The sequence below is a fragment of the Fusarium pseudograminearum genome, chromosome 1 (assembly GCF_000303195.2).
Source record: "Fusarium pseudograminearum CS3096 chromosome 1, whole genome shotgun sequence".
NCBI lineage: Eukaryota > Fungi > Ascomycota > Sordariomycetes > Hypocreales > Nectriaceae > Fusarium > Fusarium pseudograminearum.
In genome coordinates, this window is record NC_031951.1 from 6,254,731 (window position 1) to 6,273,837 (window position 19,107).

Genomic DNA, 19,107 nt, shown 5'->3' on the forward strand with positions numbered 1-19,107 from the left:
CTTAGAATACTGTACTCTGTGCGCTTTATATACCTCTCGAACGACTATTATCCACGATAAAAGATACGATGCCACCACGCGCACGCGCAAAGCCTGTCGCAGAGCCTGCAGCATCCGATTCAGAGCCCGACCTCGATATGTTCGACAAATCCGATCTTCAAGCAGCTGCGCGCACAATGAGTACGACCAAGAAACCCCGCGGACGACCACCCGGTACTGCTAGTAAGATTACTAAACCTGCACAACGAGCGACGCGTCGAGCTGGGAAGGAGAAGCTTCCAGCAGTACCCGAAGCGGTTGCGCAACCAGATACTGCGGGTAAAGCAACCGGTAGTGGCACGAATGCGATGCGCAAGGCCCAACAGATGGCCCCAGACGAAACAGTTACATTTGAGGACATCGATGGTCCTTCAAGTGCTCCGGCTACTGATGTAAAAAAGGGGACGCGCGGGCGTCCAAAGAAGAGCAATGGCGATACTTCTGTTCTTGTGCCTGAAAGTGCTGTGAAGCGACGTGGCCGACCTCCGCGACAGCCCGCAACACCGATCGCAGAAGTTCCGGAAACACAGCAAGAAGACCCAATGGAGCTGGATCCTGTGTTGGAAGAGAGCGAAGACGATAATGCTAGCGCAGAACCTGATGTTGAAACTATTGTGCCATGGTCAAGTTATGACACAACCGACGACTCCACACGCCGGCGACTAGAAGATCTCACCAAGAAATATGCAGCGCTCGAATCTAGTCACCGAGACTTGCGGGAAGTAGGGGTGCGAGAAGCTGAGCGGAACTTTGAGCGACTGAAAAAGCAGGCCGAAGAGCGTACTGCCGGTAAGTGCTGTTTTAGGAGCTGTCAATGGCCATCGTATACTGATCTCAAAAGCCGCTACTAAACTGATAGCTGAGCTCAAGGCCGAACTTGCTGCTCAAACTACGCTTGCAAATGAAAGTGAAGAGCTCCGAAAACAACTTCAAGCAAACAAAACTGAGAAGGAAAGTTTGGGAAATACTATCAAGACCTTGAATGGTTCTTTGTCTGAGGCCAAGTCCGAAATCAAGTCGCTTTCTACCAAACTAGCTGCTGCGAGGTCAAATGAAACCAACTCCCGAGTGCCAGGAAGTGCTATCAAAACCACTGGGCTGATGAACCGCACTGCTCAGGCAGGAGCTGCTCACGCTCACGCTGCGCAGGTTACTGCACAGGCTAAAGAAAGACTCTATGCGGATTTGACCGATTTGATTCTACGCGGCGTGAAGCAAGACGAGGCCGAAGATATCTTTGACTGCATCCAAACTGGGCGCAATGGTAGTAAGTTTGATCAATGGCTTCCAGCCTTTTGCTGCCGTATACTAACACAGTGGTCAGCTCTTCATTTCAAACTTGCTGTTGAGAACGATGCTTCAGATAATTACGAGGATGTGTCATTTACCTACCAGCCGCAACTGAATCCTGGGCGTGACCAGGAGTTGATAGATGTGCTCCCAGGATATCTCACCGAGGAGATCACATTCCCACGATCTCAAGCGCCCAAGTTTTACTCCAGAGTTAACAAATCCTTGACAGAAGATTTGACAAGGCAGTGAAATGCGCTGATTGCCGTCGAATATGTTTTTTGTTAATGATACCCAATTTCTTTTTACCCTGCGTGTATAGACCACTGAAAAACATTGGCGTGATGAGACTAGAGAGTAATGAATGGCTGACTTATAATGAGAACCTTGTTGGTAATTAAAAGTCTACTTCAAACCCGTTTATCAAGGTTGTAGAACTCTCCGTTAGGGTGTTTGGTGAAGAATGATGGACCATCTCACATGGATAGCAAGCAAACGCCAATTGTAATAAAAGGCTAAATTGAAAGATTGTATTTCCGTCTATGAGATGATGTGAGTGCCTTTAACATGCATTGAACATCAGGTCTCAAATAAATAAGAATATGTATATGGATGTTGACAGGTAGCTTGACACCAATGAGACTTTGACTCAGCCAACCACGTGTGACTGGCGTCAACGGGAATCGGGACGTGGATATAAGGGTTGTAGCAATGCCACTAGCGAGTCTCCCCCTGCAGATTAGGTCCATCCAACGCGTCCCTCATTCAGCGTCATTCTAATTCTGGCCACGGTTTATGTCTTGGCCTCTTGCAACTCACCTAGACTACTATACAGGAGGTTGTCTTTCGTTTGTCTTTTTACCTGACAAAACAAGGCTCAAAATTACTGAGTTTTCTCTCCTTATTCTGAATTATTTCAATTGTTCCTGTTTCATCATTCATGGAATCCTTGTTTTTTGTCTGGTGTGGTTAGATCTTGAGCATTTCCTTCCCCTGACTTACACTAAGATCATCGCCAAATATTCGAACCATTTACATCGACGATCAAGTGTTTAGAACTTGCCATTGCTTCGCCATGGCTGGCTCTAGTCGCATTGGCTTCATGGCCATTGCGGTCGCTTTCCATTTGGTATATATCCTGTCAATTTTCGACATTTACTTCGTCAGCCCAATTGTCACGGGCATGAAGCTCTTTGGTGTCGAGCGCCCACATGAGTCTCCCAAAGCCCCCGCGGATAGGCTTGTGCTCTTCGTTGGTAAGTGATCATGACCCCAATGTCCCAGAAGCTCCTGGCTAACATACCTTTTTTCTAGGTGACGGGCTTCGTGCAGACAAAGCCTTCCAAGCCCACCCCGAACCTTACCCTGAATCCGATCAAGACCTTGTTCCACGACATCTAGCTCCGTACCTTCGTTCTCGAGTCCTGGAGCATGGAACCTTTGGTGTTTCCCATACACGTGTCCCAACAGAATCTCGACCAGGCCATGTGGCCCTCATTGCTGGGTTGTACGAAGATGTATCAGCCGTTGCGACAGGATGGAAGATGAACCCAGTCAACTTTGACAGTGTTTTCAACCGCAGCCGACACACATGGAGTTGGGGAAGCCCTGATATTCTGCCCATGTTCCAACATGGTGCTGTTCCAGGCAGAGTCGATGCATTTGCGTACGGAGCCGAGCTTGAGGATTTCTCCAAGGACGCAACCGAGCTTGATTACTGGGTTTTCGATCACGTTAAAGACTTCTTCGCTGCGGCTGCTACGAATGAGACCCTCAACACGGCGCTTCGTGAAGACAAAGTGGTCTTCTTCCTCCATCTTCTGGGTCTTGACACTACTGGACATTCGTACCGACCGTATTCTAAAGAATACCTCCACAATATCAAGGTGGTAGATCAAGGTGTCAAGGAAATCGTCGAGCTTATCGAAAGCTTTTATGGGGACGACCGAACTGCCTTCGTGTTTACGGCTGATCATGGTATGTCGGACTGGGGCAGCCACGGTGATGGGCACCCTAACAACACTAGAACCCCTCTCATTTCCTGGGGATCTGGAGTTGCCGCTCCCGAATTGCACCCCAATAGTATCGCGCCTGGTCATGATGAACTTTCTTCAGACTGGAATCTTGACCATGTGCGCAGACACGATGTTGCCCAAGCTGACGTGGCTGCCCTGATGTCGTATCTCATCGGTACTGAGTTTCCTGCAAACGGCGTTGGCCAACTTCCCCTTAACTTTCTGTCCGCGAGTATCAAGGAAAAAGCAGAAGCTTCTCTGGCCAACGCTCAGGTCATCCTCGAGCAGTACCGGGTGAAAGAAGAGAACAAGAGAAACGTAGAGCTCCGCTACCAGCCATACGGACAGCTGAGTGACGACAACCTTGACCCAGAGTCACGCATAGCTTACATTCGCTCATTGGTCGAAGCTGGCTCGTTTGAGGAGGCCATCGAAGAATCCGATGCTCTGATGGCTATTGGACTCCAAGGCTTGCGTTACCTTCAGACCTACGACTGGCTATTCCTTCGTGCTTTGATCACTATCGGCTATCTGGGCTGGATGGCTTATGCTACCACAACTGTCCTGTCTCTGTACGTGGTGAAGGAGAGTATGTCTCCTCAGCGCACACTATTGGGATCTGCCTTTTTCTTGTCAGTCCTGGTTGCACTCTATTCATCCTTCATCATCTCCAAGTCTCCTCCTGCATACTACCTTTATGCGTTTTTCCCTGTCCTGTTTTGGGAAGAGGTGTATGCGCGCAGAGCCAACGTCGCCAAAGGTTTCCAGGCTCTGTTTGGCCATGTCAAGTCTGGCGGGGCTGTAGTTGCACTTGTTTTCAATGTTGTTCTTTATCTTGGTGTTATCCAATCTTTAGTATGTTCTCTGACCCCTTCATGTTCTATGACTTACAACTCCCAGGCTTTGGCATATATTCACCGCGAAATTCTCACTGGGCTCTTTGTTTTGGGCTCTTTCTGGCCCATGACACAGGGCATCTCATTCTTGCGGTCCCATCTATTCTTGAGCATGTTGTGGTTCTTTTCCTGCTTGGCTATGAGCACCTTTACCCTGCTCCCTGCCATGAAGGTTGAAGATATCCCACTTATGTAAGTCACACTCCATGTTCGTTGAAAAATGTCAGCTGCTGATACAAATCGAAACAAAAGTATGGCCGGTGGTGGATTGATGACTTTCGTCGGTTTGGCTTACCTGGTCCTCGAGGATTTCATCCTATCGGACGTCACGTCTTCGAAGACTAAATCGAAACGTCTTCACACAAGCCGAACGCTTCTTGGCATCCAGGTAAATAACCCAGAATTTCAACGAGAATTGGGCAACTTACATTCCAATACAGATTGGGCTCATCATTCTCGCAATGCTTGTCACACACTCGAGCGCGACTTCACTGCAGGCCAAACTTGGCCTTCCCAAGGGGAATCAAATCGTGGGTTGGTTTGTTCTAGGTAAGTTAAACACCTGGAATTCCAATATGCTTTGCTAATAGAAGAAGTTACGTCGCTCCTCATGCCATTGGCATATCGATTACAACCCAACAGCCATTATATGCATCGCCTCGCCATCATCTTTCTTACGTGTGCCCCCACGTTTGTCATTTTGACAATATCATACGAGGGTCTCTTCTATGTGGCTTTCAGCATCACTCTCTTGGCTTGGGTGCGCCTTGAGTATGCTGTCGATGCCTTTACACAAGAGAAGGCCAAGAAGCAGACGACTGTCGCAGGTAGCCAGCAACATACACCTGGTACTTTCCGACCTTTGAGTCTGTCAGATGCACGGATTGCACTGTTTTTCATGGTCCTGCTCCAGTCTGCCTTTTTTAGCACAGGCAATATTGCCTCTATCTCATCATTCAGCCTGGAAAGTGTATCCCGGCTGATCCCTGTTTTCGACCCCTTTTCACAAGGAGCGCTACTGATCCTGAAGATCATTATTCCGTTCTTTCTTATATCAGCTAACCTAGGAGTGCTTAACAAGCGGCTGGGTGTAGCGCCATCCGCCATTTTCATGGTTGTCCTTACCGCGAGCGATGTCCTGACACTCTACTTCTTTTGGGTTGTCAAGGACGAAGGATCATGGCTAGAGATTGGCTCGACTATCACCCACTTCGCCATTGCAAGTTTCTTGTGTGTCTTTGTTGCAGCACTCGAATTCGTGAGTGCAGCTTTCATTGCTGGCATTGAGGTTGAGGATACGAAGTCAGCTGCATTGACCAGTGCAAGCACCAAGCCAGATGAGAAAGTGCCGTTAGTGGCGGGGGCAGAGTAACATCCGCAATACCTACTATAGAAGAAATCAAAACGTGCACTACATGATGGTCTCTCAGCCAAGATTTTCCAAATGTACATAGGCCAATCAACTAACCCAATAACACGGATACGAACCATGTGACCGACCATAGGGGAGGTACCACAGCATCGAGCTGGATAGGGCTGAAAGCAAGCTCTAACGGAAGATGACCGCAGGTCACAGCGCCTCGATTTGAAGAGGGTGCGCGTTGCGACCTTGTTCATGTCTTGGCAAGATGCACACATCCTACCTTGCCGCGCATCATTCGAGTCACTAACAAGGGCAGCCATGCAATTAGGATCCGGGGGATAGATTCGGAAGCCCGGAGGTATGGGTATTGTTTTATGGAGCCATTCTCCATTACATGTAAGACTAACATTTGCAGACTTGCATGTGAAAGGCTCAGGCCAAGGGCAGTAGGCCTCATCAAATAAAGCAGTCATAGACATGTGTGCAAAGAGGCTCAGACGAAGTCATGCCATCAACTTGACAGGCCTGACCAGAGCTCTCACTCATATCAATAGGATGCTCTCATGGACGGGTAGGTTATGAATGTCAGTTTCAGTTGTAGACAAATTAAGCAAAGAGGTTCTTCAAGTTTCATTTCCCCAGCTTTTTACATACGACATGTTTTGACTAAAGTATTGAACCAAACTCAATCTGGAACTTGGGCCGCCGCCATCACGCCTCGAAGCATTCACATGTCACGAGCTAGGGAGGTAATACGTACACACACAATAATGTCGATCAGTTCGACAGGATTTCCTCTCATGCACAAGCTCATTTTAGGCACGAAAAAATTAGCAAACGGGCCTCCATAATCTTCAAGACAGTCACATGGTTATGTCGTCGTGTCACGCGCCTGCGCCGCAGTTCTTCACGATGTAAGCCTTCAGGGGCCAAGTCATGATGGCTTTCGCCAACGACCCTTCATACTCTGAGTGCTGTGCCCTTTGTGTGTGTGACAACTCCGAGCCTTGGGCAGACGTCGACACACGCCCAAGTCTCACAGTGCCTCATGTAAGTGACAGAACCTTTGGAAACTTGACAAATATCGTCAAGCTGTGCTTAGTCAAACGATTTCATCATGCCTCTCGGGGATGGAACTTGATGCGGCATCAATCAGCAATTGACGCGGTCCGCGGAGCAAATTCCATACGTCTTGTGGAGCCTGCTCAACTGAAGTGAGCGCCGAATGCCTTTTTGTGTTCCTTACATATTTGCCTGGATGATACGACGGGATTACAGTGGAGGTCTGTCGTCCACCATCTCCGACGTCGACAGGGTCACCCATGAGCCACATTGTGACTGAGAATCCGGAGTCCACAGGGTACTGTACACACTCCTAATGATCCCCTTATTCTGTGTAGTTCACATCTGTGTCTTTGGTCAGTTGATTGCTTGTGATTCGTTCACATATGTAGTAACAGAGTCTGTCCGACTAGAACCTCCAACCATCTTTATTTAAACATGACCAATTACTGGTCTATAATTGTGAATGCAAATACAGGTACGGAGTAATACCGAGCTGTCCTCGAGACCTGGCAGATCTTTAATGTATGTAGGTATGGTTCTCCGCTCCCGCCGCTAGCTAGAACCATCTCGGCCGGTTCCATCTGGGTAGCGCAAAGTCAGAATCAGTTAATACGTCCCTTGCTAGGTAGTGGAGGTTCGCTGTAGCTTGATTTGCCTTATGCAGCAGAACCGCCTACCGACCTATCCGCTTACTTACAATTGTCTTCGTTTGGTGTTCTCCCCGCCACTATTTGTCTTTAACTGACGCGAAACAAAGCCAAGACTCAAGTTGTCTTTCGAGGTATCAAGGGGTCTCAAAAGGCACTTTGTTCATACAAGTACTGTCTTAGTAAACTTTCTATACAAAGCTGCTGCACAACCTGTTGGAGGGTTTTGTTTCCTTCTCTCAGATCGAAGGATCTTCAGACCTGCCGTTTTGGTGGCTCGCTCCTACTGTACCTGTACCTACTACCTAGTGGTGTCAGTGCTTCCTTTTACTTGCCCTGGCCACACTGGGGACACAGACAAGCCTCCGGGCCATCGCAACCTGGGCACCTACCTAATACCTACCTACCTGCCAATCTACGTTACCTTTTTTCCTACCTTGCTCGCTTTCAACTCCTGTCGTCCTCCCCCTCCTCGATACTACCGACCTCGCCGTTTCTCGATCGCTCTCGCTTCCGTATCGATATATTGCCGACTTCCCGGTGCCATGGACGTGGATATGTCGTCGGGCAGCGGCACGCCGCAGGTGCAACCTCAAGCTCAGCAGCAGCAAGGAGAGTCGCAGATCTCGTCGACGCCAGGTCCGCCCGGTTCTATTACTTCGACCTCGACATCCGCTGGCGGAGTGAGTTTTAGGAGGTTGGTTCTCCTTGGGTTGTGAGAATCTGGGTTTCAAATGCTAAAATTGTTATTTTGCAAGACAACGAGCATCGCGTGCATGCGAGGTAAGCACTTCTTAAGTTTCGTTGTCTTTTGCCGAACCTAGATCATGAGCACCCCGTTCCCCTCAACATGAGCCGAGGCATCGGCGGGCACCAACCCACTTCATCATGATATTTATCACGACATACATCTGTATTTGCGGCTTCTGATTCGGTTTCTCAATCAACCCATTTGGACTGCGCCTTAACTAACGCATTAATAGACTTGTCATGCAAGAAAGGTAATTCTTCTTCCTTGCACACAGCGATGTGCTACCCAATCGGGATCTCTACCTCATCGCCGACAGCAATATTAACCCTCAATCTCTACAGGTTCGATGCGACGCCGCAAGCCTTGGTGTGCCCTGCACCAACTGCGTTGCCTTCCAAATTGAGTGTCGTATTCCAAATCCAAAGCGCAAAAAGACCCAGGGTTCTGGCAGTCAAACCAACAAAGACTCCGATAGGTATGGGAATGCGCCTACGTGCGCGCGTGGATTTTGATTGCTAACTACACGTTCCTCCCATATAGTGATCGAGGCGATGGCACTGAAGATCCCTCGCCGCGACCTGTGGCTCCTCCAAGTACAACATCGCTCACCCCGCGAGCTCCTTCGGTATACCACTCCAACAGTGGCACTCCTCCTACCGCGTGGACAGAAGCCCAAGCACGCAAAGAGGAAGTCGACAATGGAACCTATCTAGATATCGTCATGAAGCCCAAGTTCACGCGCGCTCCTATCACCGAAGCTGGGCGGGTCGCATACCTCGGCGAGTCTTCTAATCTCACTCTGCTTGTTCACGACCGCCAAGGCTCGGCGGATGTTGTACATTACCCGCTGCCTGAAAATGTACGCGGTTCCCGAGCTCGACTTACGGAACTTGACAACATTGAGATCGATATTCTGCATCAAAGAGGAGCCTTCTTACTCCCCCCACGAACTCTTTGCGACGAACTCATCGATGCGTATTTCAAATGGGTCCACCCTATTGTCCCAGTCATTAACCGTACCCGGTTTATGAGACAGTATCGGGATCCCAAGAACCCCCCATCGCTGCTGCTCCTGCAGTCCGTCCTTCTGGCGGGTACCCGCGCTTGTAACAACCACCAACTGATGGATGCCAATGGGTCGACCACTCCTGCTGCCCTCACTTTCTACAAGCGCGCCAAGGCCTTATACGACGCCAACTACGAAGATGACCGCGTCACGATTGTACAGTCCTTACTTCTCATGGGCTGGTATTGGGAAGGTCCCGAAGATGTCACCAAAAATGTCTTTTATTGGAGCCGTGTAGCAACCATTGTTGCGCAGGGTTCGGGCATGCATCGGTCTGTCGAACAATCGCAACTAAGCCGAGCAGATAAGAGGCTATGGAAACGCATCTGGTGGTCTCTTTTCACTCGCGATCGTTCAGTAGCGGTTGCGTTGGGGCGGCCCGTTCATATAAATCTGGATGACGCAGACGTGGAGATGCTAACGGAAGACGATTTTATCGAGGACGAAGCAGACCGAGCGAGCGAATATCCGCCGGATCCTATACATGTTCAATTTTTTCTTGAATACGTTAAATTGTGCGAGATTATGGGATTGGTGTTGTCTCAGCAATATTCGGTCGCATCAAAAGGACTTAAACGAAATGCCATTGATCTCACGCATAGTGACATGGCTCTGGCCGACTGGCTACAGAATTGCCCAAAAATTGTTTATTGGGAAATGCCGCGCCATCATTTCTGGTCCGCGTTACTGCACTCGAACTATTATACAACATTATGTCTTCTTCATCGAGCGCATATGCCACCGGGTGGTTCATCACGCTTGCCTGACCCCTCGCCATACCCTTCCCGCAATATCGCCTTTCAAGCAGCGGCTATGATAACCTCCATCGTTGAGAATCTGGCTGCCCATGATCAGCTACGATATTGCCCCGCCTTTGTTGTATACAGTCTATTCTCAGCCCTCATTATGCATGTCTATCAAATGAAGTCACCGGTGCCTTCAATTCAGCAGGTAACCCAAGACAGGTTGCGAAGCTGTATGTCAGCCATGAAGGAAATCTCGCGAGTTTGGCTCGTTGGGAAAATGGTTTATGCCCTGTTTGAATCCATTATGGGGAACAAAACACTGGAAGAGCGACTTCAAAGGGCTGAAGGCAAGCGACACCGAAATCTGCGCCACAGTCTTACTCAATTGGAGCAACAGCAAAACCGGCAGGCCGAGGCAACCAAGCGGAAGTATGACGACATGGCCATCGACTTTGGTACCAATACACCTCAGCCTCAGGAGTCTTATGAGAGATCACGGCCTCAAACGCCGAGTGCTGTCAAGACGGAGCCGACAAGCTCGATGCAGCCTCCGCCCGTGACATCTCCAAACACAAGACAGAGTACAGCCGACACTTTCATGGGAGGCACAAACTCACGCCCACAAACTCGACCAGCAACCCCTTTCAATCCATCCTTTTCTGTGCCGCCAACACCTCCTGATTTGTATCTGGTGACAAGGAATTCTCCGAACCTCTCACAATCCCTGTGGGAAAACTTTCAGCCAGATCAATTATTTCCTGATAGTGCCTCCATGCCAGCCTTCCCGAATATGTCGTCGCCGACACAAACACACTCCAATCTTGACCACAACAACATCGGTTCAATGCCGCCGGGCAACGGACAGAGCGGGATACATAACCCGCAGGCAGGACAGTATCAAAACCGTGGGAATGGGATGATGCCTCAAGGCTTTCAAGGACACGCCAATATGTGGCAACCTAACCTTGATCCCAGCCTACCAGAGGGGCAAAGTCCAGATAGCTGGAGCACTGCATCGGGACCTGGCCAAGCTGTTCCGACAACACTCAATGTAGAAGACTGGTGGGTATCCTAACATTCCATGTTAACAAGTTGCTAACCAATCCCTTAGGTTCCAATTCTTCGGCATCAACGGTACGGATCCCAATTTTAATTTTGACGTGCCCCTGGGCTGAGTAAAATGGCTGAGTATAAGACGCAGAGAGCGTCGCCCTCGGTCAGTAGCATTGGGCTATTGACTCAAACATTGAGCCATGAACCGGGCCTAGCCAGCTGTGACTCGGTAGCAGACCCGGGTGGCTGAACAATTGTGCATGGTCAGAAATGTCTCTGTCAGTCCATTGGAAGAAGATCGAGGCCTGATACCCCGTAATAGCTTTCCTTATCCTTGCGATAAGACGACGGAGCACATCAGACGGGACCTTTGAAGACAACGAGTAAGACATGGCAATATTGGCGTTGGTTATAAATACCCAAAGTCATCTGCAGCAGTGCATAGTTAAAACAATATATACTATAATAATCAAAGCCTCCACAATTCATTGCTAGCTGATTTGGCAAGCTCATCGTTCGTAGAATCCCTATATATCGCACTTTGTGCTACGATAAGCTATAAAGACCCGTAGCCTCAAAGTTGGAGGGGCCCATCTGTGTGGGACAGCATTGACGCCTTCTGGAAGCTCGGGTAGGGTTTTCAGGGGTTTTCAGATTCAGGGGTTTGCGGCTACTAAGTTTGGTTAGGTAGCTATGCCAGCAATGCTTTAGTTGTGGAGTTGTCTCTTGTTTTCCGTAACACTAGATTTAGTGTTGCGGCCAATCTGAAGCATTTGAAGATGAACATGGGTCATTTCCTCCACGCGGCCTACTCCATTGCCCCAGGTATTGAGTGAAAAGATATGGAGCGAGTAATTACTGGCTTAATAGAGAATAACATCAGCACCAAGAGCACCACGAGATTACAGGATGATTGAATGACCCTATTTTAATCCTGAATTATTCCAAGCTTGCACACAGCCAGTATTAAGTGCTCCTCATAGGTTGCATAATTTAGTACTCTATTAGATACTACAAGTGAGTTATACGTAACTGTAAGTGCGTTTGTGAATAGTGCCTGTTTTTCTTAAACAAAAGTCTGTGTTGGTGTTCTCAGTTCTGGAATGAATTAACAAACTACACTTCGGATTAATCGAGTCTCGACCGCTTGCATCATTATTAGCGTGCCAACCAAGTCTACCTAGAGAGAGTTCTTGAATAAGGTATTGCCTCTGGAGATAAGCACTATTTGTACTTTAGGTTTTGCTTGGGGCACAGCTGAGTTTCCCCTGCTGCACATAGACGACACTTCCTCCTCTGGTTTATGTACTAGGTATTTTGGTGGACCCAGACCAGCCGAAGCAACCTTGTCCCAAGAACGACCACCTCAATCACATCCCACGACAGGACGTAGTGCATATCACAACGGCAAATTCCTGTCCTATTCAAATCAACGCAGGCCAGGAGGAACTCCAAGAATCCAACAAACACCCACGAGCATTCACTCTGGCTCATCTTACGCAACGCCTGCGCTAGCGATTGGGGATCCTTGACAGGACCCTCCTACCTAACCCTCCATCTCCGCCTGGCTATCTCGCCTCTCGAACCCTTACCGTCTCCTTGATGCATACTGAATGACTTCGACCACGACCTTATTCGCTGTGCCGTAAGTGCCACGCACTTGTGTAAAGCCGCACCAACACAGCTCGAGAGAACCTCGGCAACGACTATCATGACCGACCGCTCTGCGCGACCGTCGCCGCATCGGTCGTCATCGGCACTAGCACCTGCCAACTATTCCTCAGACACTGCCTCTGTTCGCCCACGGAATCGACGTCTTGCTAGCACGCTTGGCGATGACAGTGATACCGCTACCTCCCGCGAAGCCAGCCGCTCCCGGCGTGGCCGCAACCTCGAAGTCCACGACACCACAGCTTCTCCCTCGCCTGCGCGAAGTTACGGCCTCTTGTCAGCTTTGAGCCCTACCAACAGCCGTTCGACGAGCCCTCTTCCCTCAGATCGGGGAGGCGCCACTCCTCAGCGTACCAACAGCGCAGCCAACCTTAGCAACTTCTTCAACGACTCATTAACGCAGAGCTGGGCTTCTATCCAAGGGTTTACCTCTTCTCTTATATCAGGTGATGATGGGGCAGCAAGGAGGAGCCAATCCCACAATCGAGCCGGCTCTCGACCTGGGACATGGGGCAGGGAATTTTCTGGCAACGGTAGCTCGAAGAAGACAGGTGGTGCTTGGGGCCCCGCGCCTCCTAGGGAACCGAATCTGAATGATGTGGGAGCTGGATCCCGAGAAGAGCGCGAAACAGCCCTGAAAGCTGCGAAAAGGGCCATGGTACTGGAAAGTCACGATGGTGTCAACGGGGGACTAGATGTCAGTGGGAAGCACAAACGCCGAAACTCTGATGAATCTGTACAAGAGCAGCCTCAGCCCGAGGAGTACATGGTCTACATTCACAAAGTTGAGCCCAATGACACGTATGCAGGCTTGATCTTGAAATACCAATGCCGCGAGGATGCCTTCAGAAAGGCCAATGGGCTCTGGACACGAGACAGCGTCCAGGTGCGCAAACGGCTCATGATTCCAGTCGATGCTTGCGATATTCGTGGACGGCCTTGCGATCCACCGTCATGGCATAACGCACACGGTGTTGATCTACTTGCTCCAACACCTTCTGCTGAGGATAATGCATCAACAGTCTACGATGACTTCTTCAGTCGACCAACTAATGGAACGCCATCAGCCACTCAGCCAACCGAAGAAGAGAACCCATGGACGCATGTGCGCTGGGTCAAGATTGACTCGTTTCCACAACCTATAGAGATTGCACGAGTTGCGCAGAATGCCATGGGTTACTTTCCACCTCGACGAAAGAAGAGTATTAGGACTATTTCAACTCTCTCGACGCCCCGGCAAAGTCTGGACCTATATAGCAACCCGCCTGGATCTGCAGGTAACTCGTCTCGTCGCCGAAGCTCTCTCGGTCATCGGCCACAACTATCTAATACTGTCATGTCAAGCCCAGTACGAGGCGGAGGTACAATCAGTGAAGCTGGTGAATCTCTGCCCGCTTGGATGCGCCGGCCTGGAGGTGTCGGTTCCATGGGCATGAGTACACGAGCCCCTGGGCCAGACAAAGATTATCTTACTACATGGACTAAGAAGCATCTCCCCGGGCTTACGCTCGAGGGTATTCCCTCCATGTCTATCATGGGCTCAGAAACTGCCCATTTTGGTTTCAAGTCGGGAGAATCTTCAAGCATCGTGGAGAACCCCACAGGCGAGGGGCAAGACGCTAGCTCAACACAACAGGGCAATGGGCTAGACAAGGCCGCTGCGGCTGTAGAAACTTGGCTCAGGGGCGCTCTTGCACGCAAGCCAAGCTCGCAACTAGATAGGATACGTGGACTACCCGAGGGAAGGCCTGAACGGAACGGAGACCTGATAGAGTTGACTGATACCGGTAGTGATGATGGGGGACCTTCAACAGCAGCCCCGTCCGGCCTGATGGAGTCCCTGCAGATTACGAGTAGTGGCCGAAGCGAACCCGAAGGAGGCGTCCGAGGAAGGTTTGCAGTCAAAGGTGGCAAGGATGATTAAGTCCCAGGGCTACAGAACTTCAAACAAGGGAGTCATTGCGAGAGATCACGTAGAAATCTTTGGAGCCAGGCTGAGGACAGAGAGGCGTTAGTCGTGGAGAAATTGCATATTGCAGCTGATTTAAGCTGTAGGGCGTTTGGGGGCATTCGCGATACTTCAGGATATATGCATAAATCACAGCAAAATTTGAGGAGCGTTTAAGAGTTTCTGGGTCAGTTGGGCTTGCTCTCTGCGTTTATGTACCAAGTCTTGGTATGTTTTCAAAACATATCAGAGAGCATCAGAACAAGTCAGATATTGGACAAAAAGAAGATGCTCTATCGATAGCTGCAGATGAAAAGAAAAATACAATTACACAATCATAGTTAATTGACTTGCTTAAACTCAGTATCGAAAAAGCATTATGATTAACTACTGCAAGATGTCTAAGTCGAAGTTCAAGACACTTGAGTTAGTGTGAGCTGGGCTTCTTGTTATTTCCACCTCATTCCCGGCTTCGTTTAAACTGCGTGGCTCCTTTCAACAACCATACATATCACTGGCCATGATACTGGTCAACCTGCGTCAACCGCGAATACCACCTGTAGCAAGTCAAGTTTTTTTTTCTAAAGCTTACACACTAGCTACCCTAGGCTCAAGATGCCTATCTGCATCGAATGCAGGCACCCCGTCAAGACGCTATGGACAGCATATTCCGGCGCAGGGGATAAAGCAAGTGGACATAATATTCGACTAACTGTCTGTCGCAACTGTGGCTGCTTCTGCGACAAGTATGTCGAGCATGACTTTGTCGTCTTATTCATCGATCTGGTTCTCATAAAACCCCAAGTATACTTTGTCTTGTGCCCTCAAACAAATGCAAACTTCTAACGAGATTACAGGTGTATCGGCATTTACTGTATAACACGCTCATGCGCGACGATGATCGGCTAGATGTAGGTCATGATGAACAACCATGAGCCGTTTCCAGGTCCAGCTGACAGCTTCTTAGCCTTCTATCATCCGCCTGGGCATCCTGCTGCTTCTCTTTGATGTGTATCTCACATGGGCACGATTGGAGAAGCAGACAGTGCCTGACGCTCTTCCAGGCGCAAGCAATCTGGGTAAACTAGCACAACAGCCAATTGTTCTTCAATACCTTTTCTTCCGTAAGATGATATTTTCCAGATTCAATTTTGTATTCTATGAGCTAACCCTGTTACAGTAATATTCTGCGCCCTCTCAACTGCAGCATTTCATGTGAGCATACGCTTCCTCACATCCTCTGCATTTTCACCTCTCAATCTTCTGGGAATCTTGCCTCAGTATACGAGACCAAATTCGGTATCCACGGCTCTTCTGGTCTCATCGTCAACCAAACTGTTCCCTATCCTCTTGGTGATCTGGGACTATGATGTCCCCGCCTCAGCTCGTTCACTTGGTTGGGCTGTCGTGGCCAACAACGTCGAGGCTCTGCGGATTCTTCTCGATTGCGGATATATAACAGCATGTTTCCTCGCAATCGCAGGGGCGGCCTCACGCTGGATAGTCGGCCGGGGAGTTTTGCTCGCCGCGGGTCTCGCAGACGTTGACTCTATAGGCGAAAGCGGCGTGGCGGCAGACGGCAAAGCACTCTGGGCATTGTTGATGTATGCGGGAGAATGGGCGGGTCGGCTCGCGGTCGGTTGAGCCTAAACACTGTAGATAGATGGCCAAGCAATCACGCTGGAACTCGAAGAAAGGTGTATGTGCAGAGCGCATCTTTGGCTTGGTATAACAGACATTCCAACTCCGTAAAGAAAACAGCAACAACAGTATGAGTGTCAAAAAGACCAACATTTAAAATTACAAACGCATCCCATCCTCATAACAGTCTCTCCCTTCTATCCGCCTCTTTCCCCCAATGCATATTATAGGTAAACGTCTACTGATCGAGGTACTCTTCGCGGATGCCGCCTTTTCTGGGCGCAATAAGGGGATGGAGCTGGGCGAGGAACGTGATAGCCCACATGAGATAGCAGCTCACGATGGCCAGGATGGCAGACGATCGCCAGAGTCTATAACAACACAAGTCAGCATCGCGACCAGGCAATGGGGAGTCGCTTCAGCAAAAAAGAGTATACTAACACTTGGTTTTCTCCCTTGGGGGCAAAGAACCACGAGGCCACGCAAAGAACTGCGATGACAGCGAGGCCAATGAAGACGGCGTATCTGCGATGTTGTTAATTGAGCCGTCCACGCGTCGTTGATGGAGGGAGTCGTTGCACACCCTTGAGCCATGATTGCGGTTGAAATTTGAGTGTTATCCTGCCGGCAGGAGCTTTGTCTGATTGATTTCGGGAAGTAAGTGAGGTTATTTTGCGGATAATGAGCTTTCTGGAGGGTTGATGTCGTCGATGATTATGAGCTTGTTGCTAGATTGGTTGCATCACTGGACTGCGACAGGAGGCTTCAAAGCTGAGTCAGCCACATTAGCCAAGTCCTTACCCTGGACCAGCAGAGGATAATTACACTAACAGCCATCTTCCACATCTACTATATCCAATTTCTGTCGTAAACAAGTTACTAGGTATTTATTATTTCGGCACTCACACGCAATCGACTACTCTTGACTTATACGCAACATTTGTCTCATGGATATGCGCCATTGTCCCCTTTTCTTCTCGTACAACTTCATATTTCACGAGCAGGGTTAAGGTCTCGCCAGTCATGTTTCACTCTGTAATATGAATGATATATTGTCTAAGCATTGTTTTCATACTCAAGACCAGATTCCTTACGAACAGCCCCGTAGATACCAGCCATGTCTGCAGATGGACCAACGTGGTCAAAGGCCATTGCCAGATGCGCATCTGCGGCCTCGACATTTCGAAGTTGAACACCAGCAGACTTGGCCAAACTCATAGCATGTCGAGCATCCTTTCTTGCTAGCTCGACTGCAAAAAGTGGCTCATCATGCTTGTAGTAATCTCCACTCAACATACGCTTGCTATAAGCGGCGTATGGTCCTCCGAAAACCGACTGGACGAATTGGTGAATGGCTTCAGTGCCTAGTCCGGTCTTTTCCGCTGCAACATGAGCCTCGGCGAGCTGCTCGGCCATGTTCAAGATGAAGGTGTTTCCGAGGACTTTAAGGGTCAAAGCCTTACTATACGGCTTATCGGAAAGGTCAATGACGCCCTTGGAGGTGACACCCTGGAACCACGCCTTTGCCTTTGTGACACTGGCAGCAGGTCCAGCGAGCACACCGACAAGCTGGCCAGCTTCGGCCATCTCAGGGGCACCAAACACAGGTGCGGCAACGAACTCGGCATCCTTGGCGATGACATCTTTCGCAATGGCTTCGGTTGTCTCTGGGTGGATAGTTGAACTCTCGATAAAGAGCTTGCCTTTGACATCGCTCTCGAGTATTGTTTTATAAGTCTCTTGGACAGCTTCGTCATTGGCGATACAAGAGAAGATGATATCTGCCCTCGCTACGCCATCGGCAAGGGACTCAATAACTTCAGTCTTGCCGTTGGGAAGTGTAGCACTAAAGTCAGTCGTCCTCTTGGTGGAGCGGTTGTACAGGAGTAGTGGTCCGTCTAGATTGCCCTTTTCAACGATGTTTTTGCTCATGCCCTGCTCTCATAAGCCTTCTTGTTCAGGGAACTTGTTGAAGGAATTAATAAACTTACTCTCCCCATATTCCCGAGGCCAATCCATAATAGTGTAGGAGCCATGGTGATCGAGTTGGTTATGAAAGCTAGGACTCGTGGAAGTTGATGTTTGATCAGAAAAAGAAAGTATTGTAGATTGATAAGTACTAAGGTAGACTCCTCAATCTCACTGCAACATGCATGTACTTTGCAAGATGAAGATACAAAGTTCACTCCCCGTTGAGATCACAGCTAGGTAGGTGGGGTTTGAAGGGATTGAGCGGGTGTAGTCCGGGATTGCTCAAGAACAAGAGAAGTTATCATTTGTGTTAGAATATTTTCTTCAGCATACTGTACTGGGTAGGTAAGTAGTATGCATTCAGCTCTAAACCTAGTAATCTATGTATTCCACAAGGTTCACTCAAAGAGCTCATACAGATGTCGCGAATATTCAACCACTGTTGCAAAGAATACCAGTACTAGTCTAGGTAGTAGATAGGTAGGTAGTTAGATATGCAGCAAACTTGAGTGATATAGCTATATGACGCAACTGCCACCTAACGCTGTTGGTTTGCATTTGAGCTGCCTCTCTACATTAGGACACTAGGGTCTTGAGCTACTAAGGTATAGTTTGGAGGGGAGACTGAATGCTCTTGATCGAGAGACATAATGGCATATTTGTTTACTAGATACATACGACAAGTTGGATGTTCAGACCACAAAGTAATTAACACCCTTTCAGTTTAGTTCTCTTGGTGCCCACCGAGATATAAGTTGCTAGACATTTGCCGATAGTATCCATCGTCATCACTAACATGGATATGTATCTTCTAGCGACATCGGCATTGAATCTGGGGCTTATCAGCTTATCGCCCACATGTCAGTGTCCCAAAAAAACCTAAGTTGTTTAACCTCCACTACCCGGGGGTATTCGATCTGATAAGTAAAGTCACAGGCCCAGTTC

The 19,107-nt window shown here is 49.0% G+C and overlaps 7 protein-coding genes across 7 annotated transcripts, besides 1 other annotated feature; 5 read left to right on the forward strand and 2 right to left on the reverse strand.

Annotated features, from left to right (window-relative positions):
• Positions 1–68: 68 nt before the first annotated feature.
• Positions 69–1,581, forward strand: FPSE_09153 (uncharacterized protein; the record flags this gene model as incomplete). Its single annotated transcript, XM_009262270.1, has 3 exons — positions 69–828; positions 881–1,306; positions 1,364–1,581. 3 exons carry the CDS (start codon positions 69–71, stop codon positions 1,579–1,581), a joined length of 1,404 nt encoding a protein of 467 aa, XP_009260545.1.
• Positions 1,582–2,404: 823 nt separating this feature from the next.
• On the forward strand, positions 2,405–5,612 carry FPSE_09154 (uncharacterized protein; the record flags this gene model as incomplete). The annotated part of the gene is made up of 6 exons (XM_009262271.1): positions 2,405–2,585; positions 2,644–4,199; positions 4,245–4,432; positions 4,493–4,628; positions 4,681–4,789; positions 4,837–5,612. The coding sequence occupies 6 exons, from the start codon at positions 2,405–2,407 to the stop codon at positions 5,610–5,612; spliced, it is 2,946 nt and encodes a 981-aa protein (XP_009260546.1).
• Positions 5,613–7,103: 1,491 nt separating this feature from the next.
• On the forward strand, positions 7,104–11,053 carry FPSE_09155 (uncharacterized protein; the record flags this gene model as incomplete). Its single annotated transcript, XM_009262272.1, has 6 exons — positions 7,104–7,143; positions 7,625–7,998; positions 8,299–8,316; positions 8,408–8,541; positions 8,607–10,940; positions 10,990–11,053. 6 exons carry the CDS (start codon positions 7,104–7,106, stop codon positions 11,051–11,053), a joined length of 2,964 nt encoding a protein of 987 aa, XP_009260547.1.
• Positions 7,702–7,753: a microsatellite.
• Positions 11,054–12,642: 1,589 nt separating the features above from the next.
• On the forward strand, positions 12,643–14,526 carry FPSE_09156 (uncharacterized protein; the record flags this gene model as incomplete). The annotated part of the gene is made up of 1 exon (XM_009262273.1): positions 12,643–14,526. One exon carries the CDS (start codon positions 12,643–12,645, stop codon positions 14,524–14,526), a length of 1,884 nt encoding a protein of 627 aa, XP_009260548.1.
• A 421-nt stretch (positions 14,527–14,947) lies between these two features.
• Positions 14,948–16,194, forward strand: FPSE_09157 (uncharacterized protein; the record flags this gene model as incomplete). Its single annotated transcript, XM_009262274.1, has 5 exons — positions 14,948–14,982; positions 15,159–15,354; positions 15,408–15,461; positions 15,518–15,674; positions 15,731–16,194. The coding sequence occupies 5 exons, from the start codon at positions 14,948–14,950 to the stop codon at positions 16,192–16,194; spliced, it is 906 nt and encodes a 301-aa protein (XP_009260549.1).
• Positions 16,195–16,429: 235 nt separating this feature from the next.
• FPSE_09158 (uncharacterized protein) lies at positions 16,430–16,785 on the reverse strand (the record flags this gene model as incomplete). Its single annotated transcript, XM_009262275.1, has 3 exons — positions 16,430–16,562; positions 16,633–16,716; positions 16,775–16,785. The coding sequence occupies 3 exons, from the start codon at positions 16,783–16,785 to the stop codon at positions 16,430–16,432; spliced, it is 228 nt and encodes a 75-aa protein (XP_009260550.1).
• A 462-nt stretch (positions 16,786–17,247) lies between these two features.
• Positions 17,248–18,227, reverse strand: FPSE_09159 (uncharacterized protein; the record flags this gene model as incomplete). Its single annotated transcript, XM_009262276.1, has 2 exons — positions 17,248–18,126; positions 18,183–18,227. 2 exons carry the CDS (start codon positions 18,225–18,227, stop codon positions 17,248–17,250), a joined length of 924 nt encoding a protein of 307 aa, XP_009260551.1.
• Between the last annotated feature and the right edge of the window lie 880 nt (positions 18,228–19,107).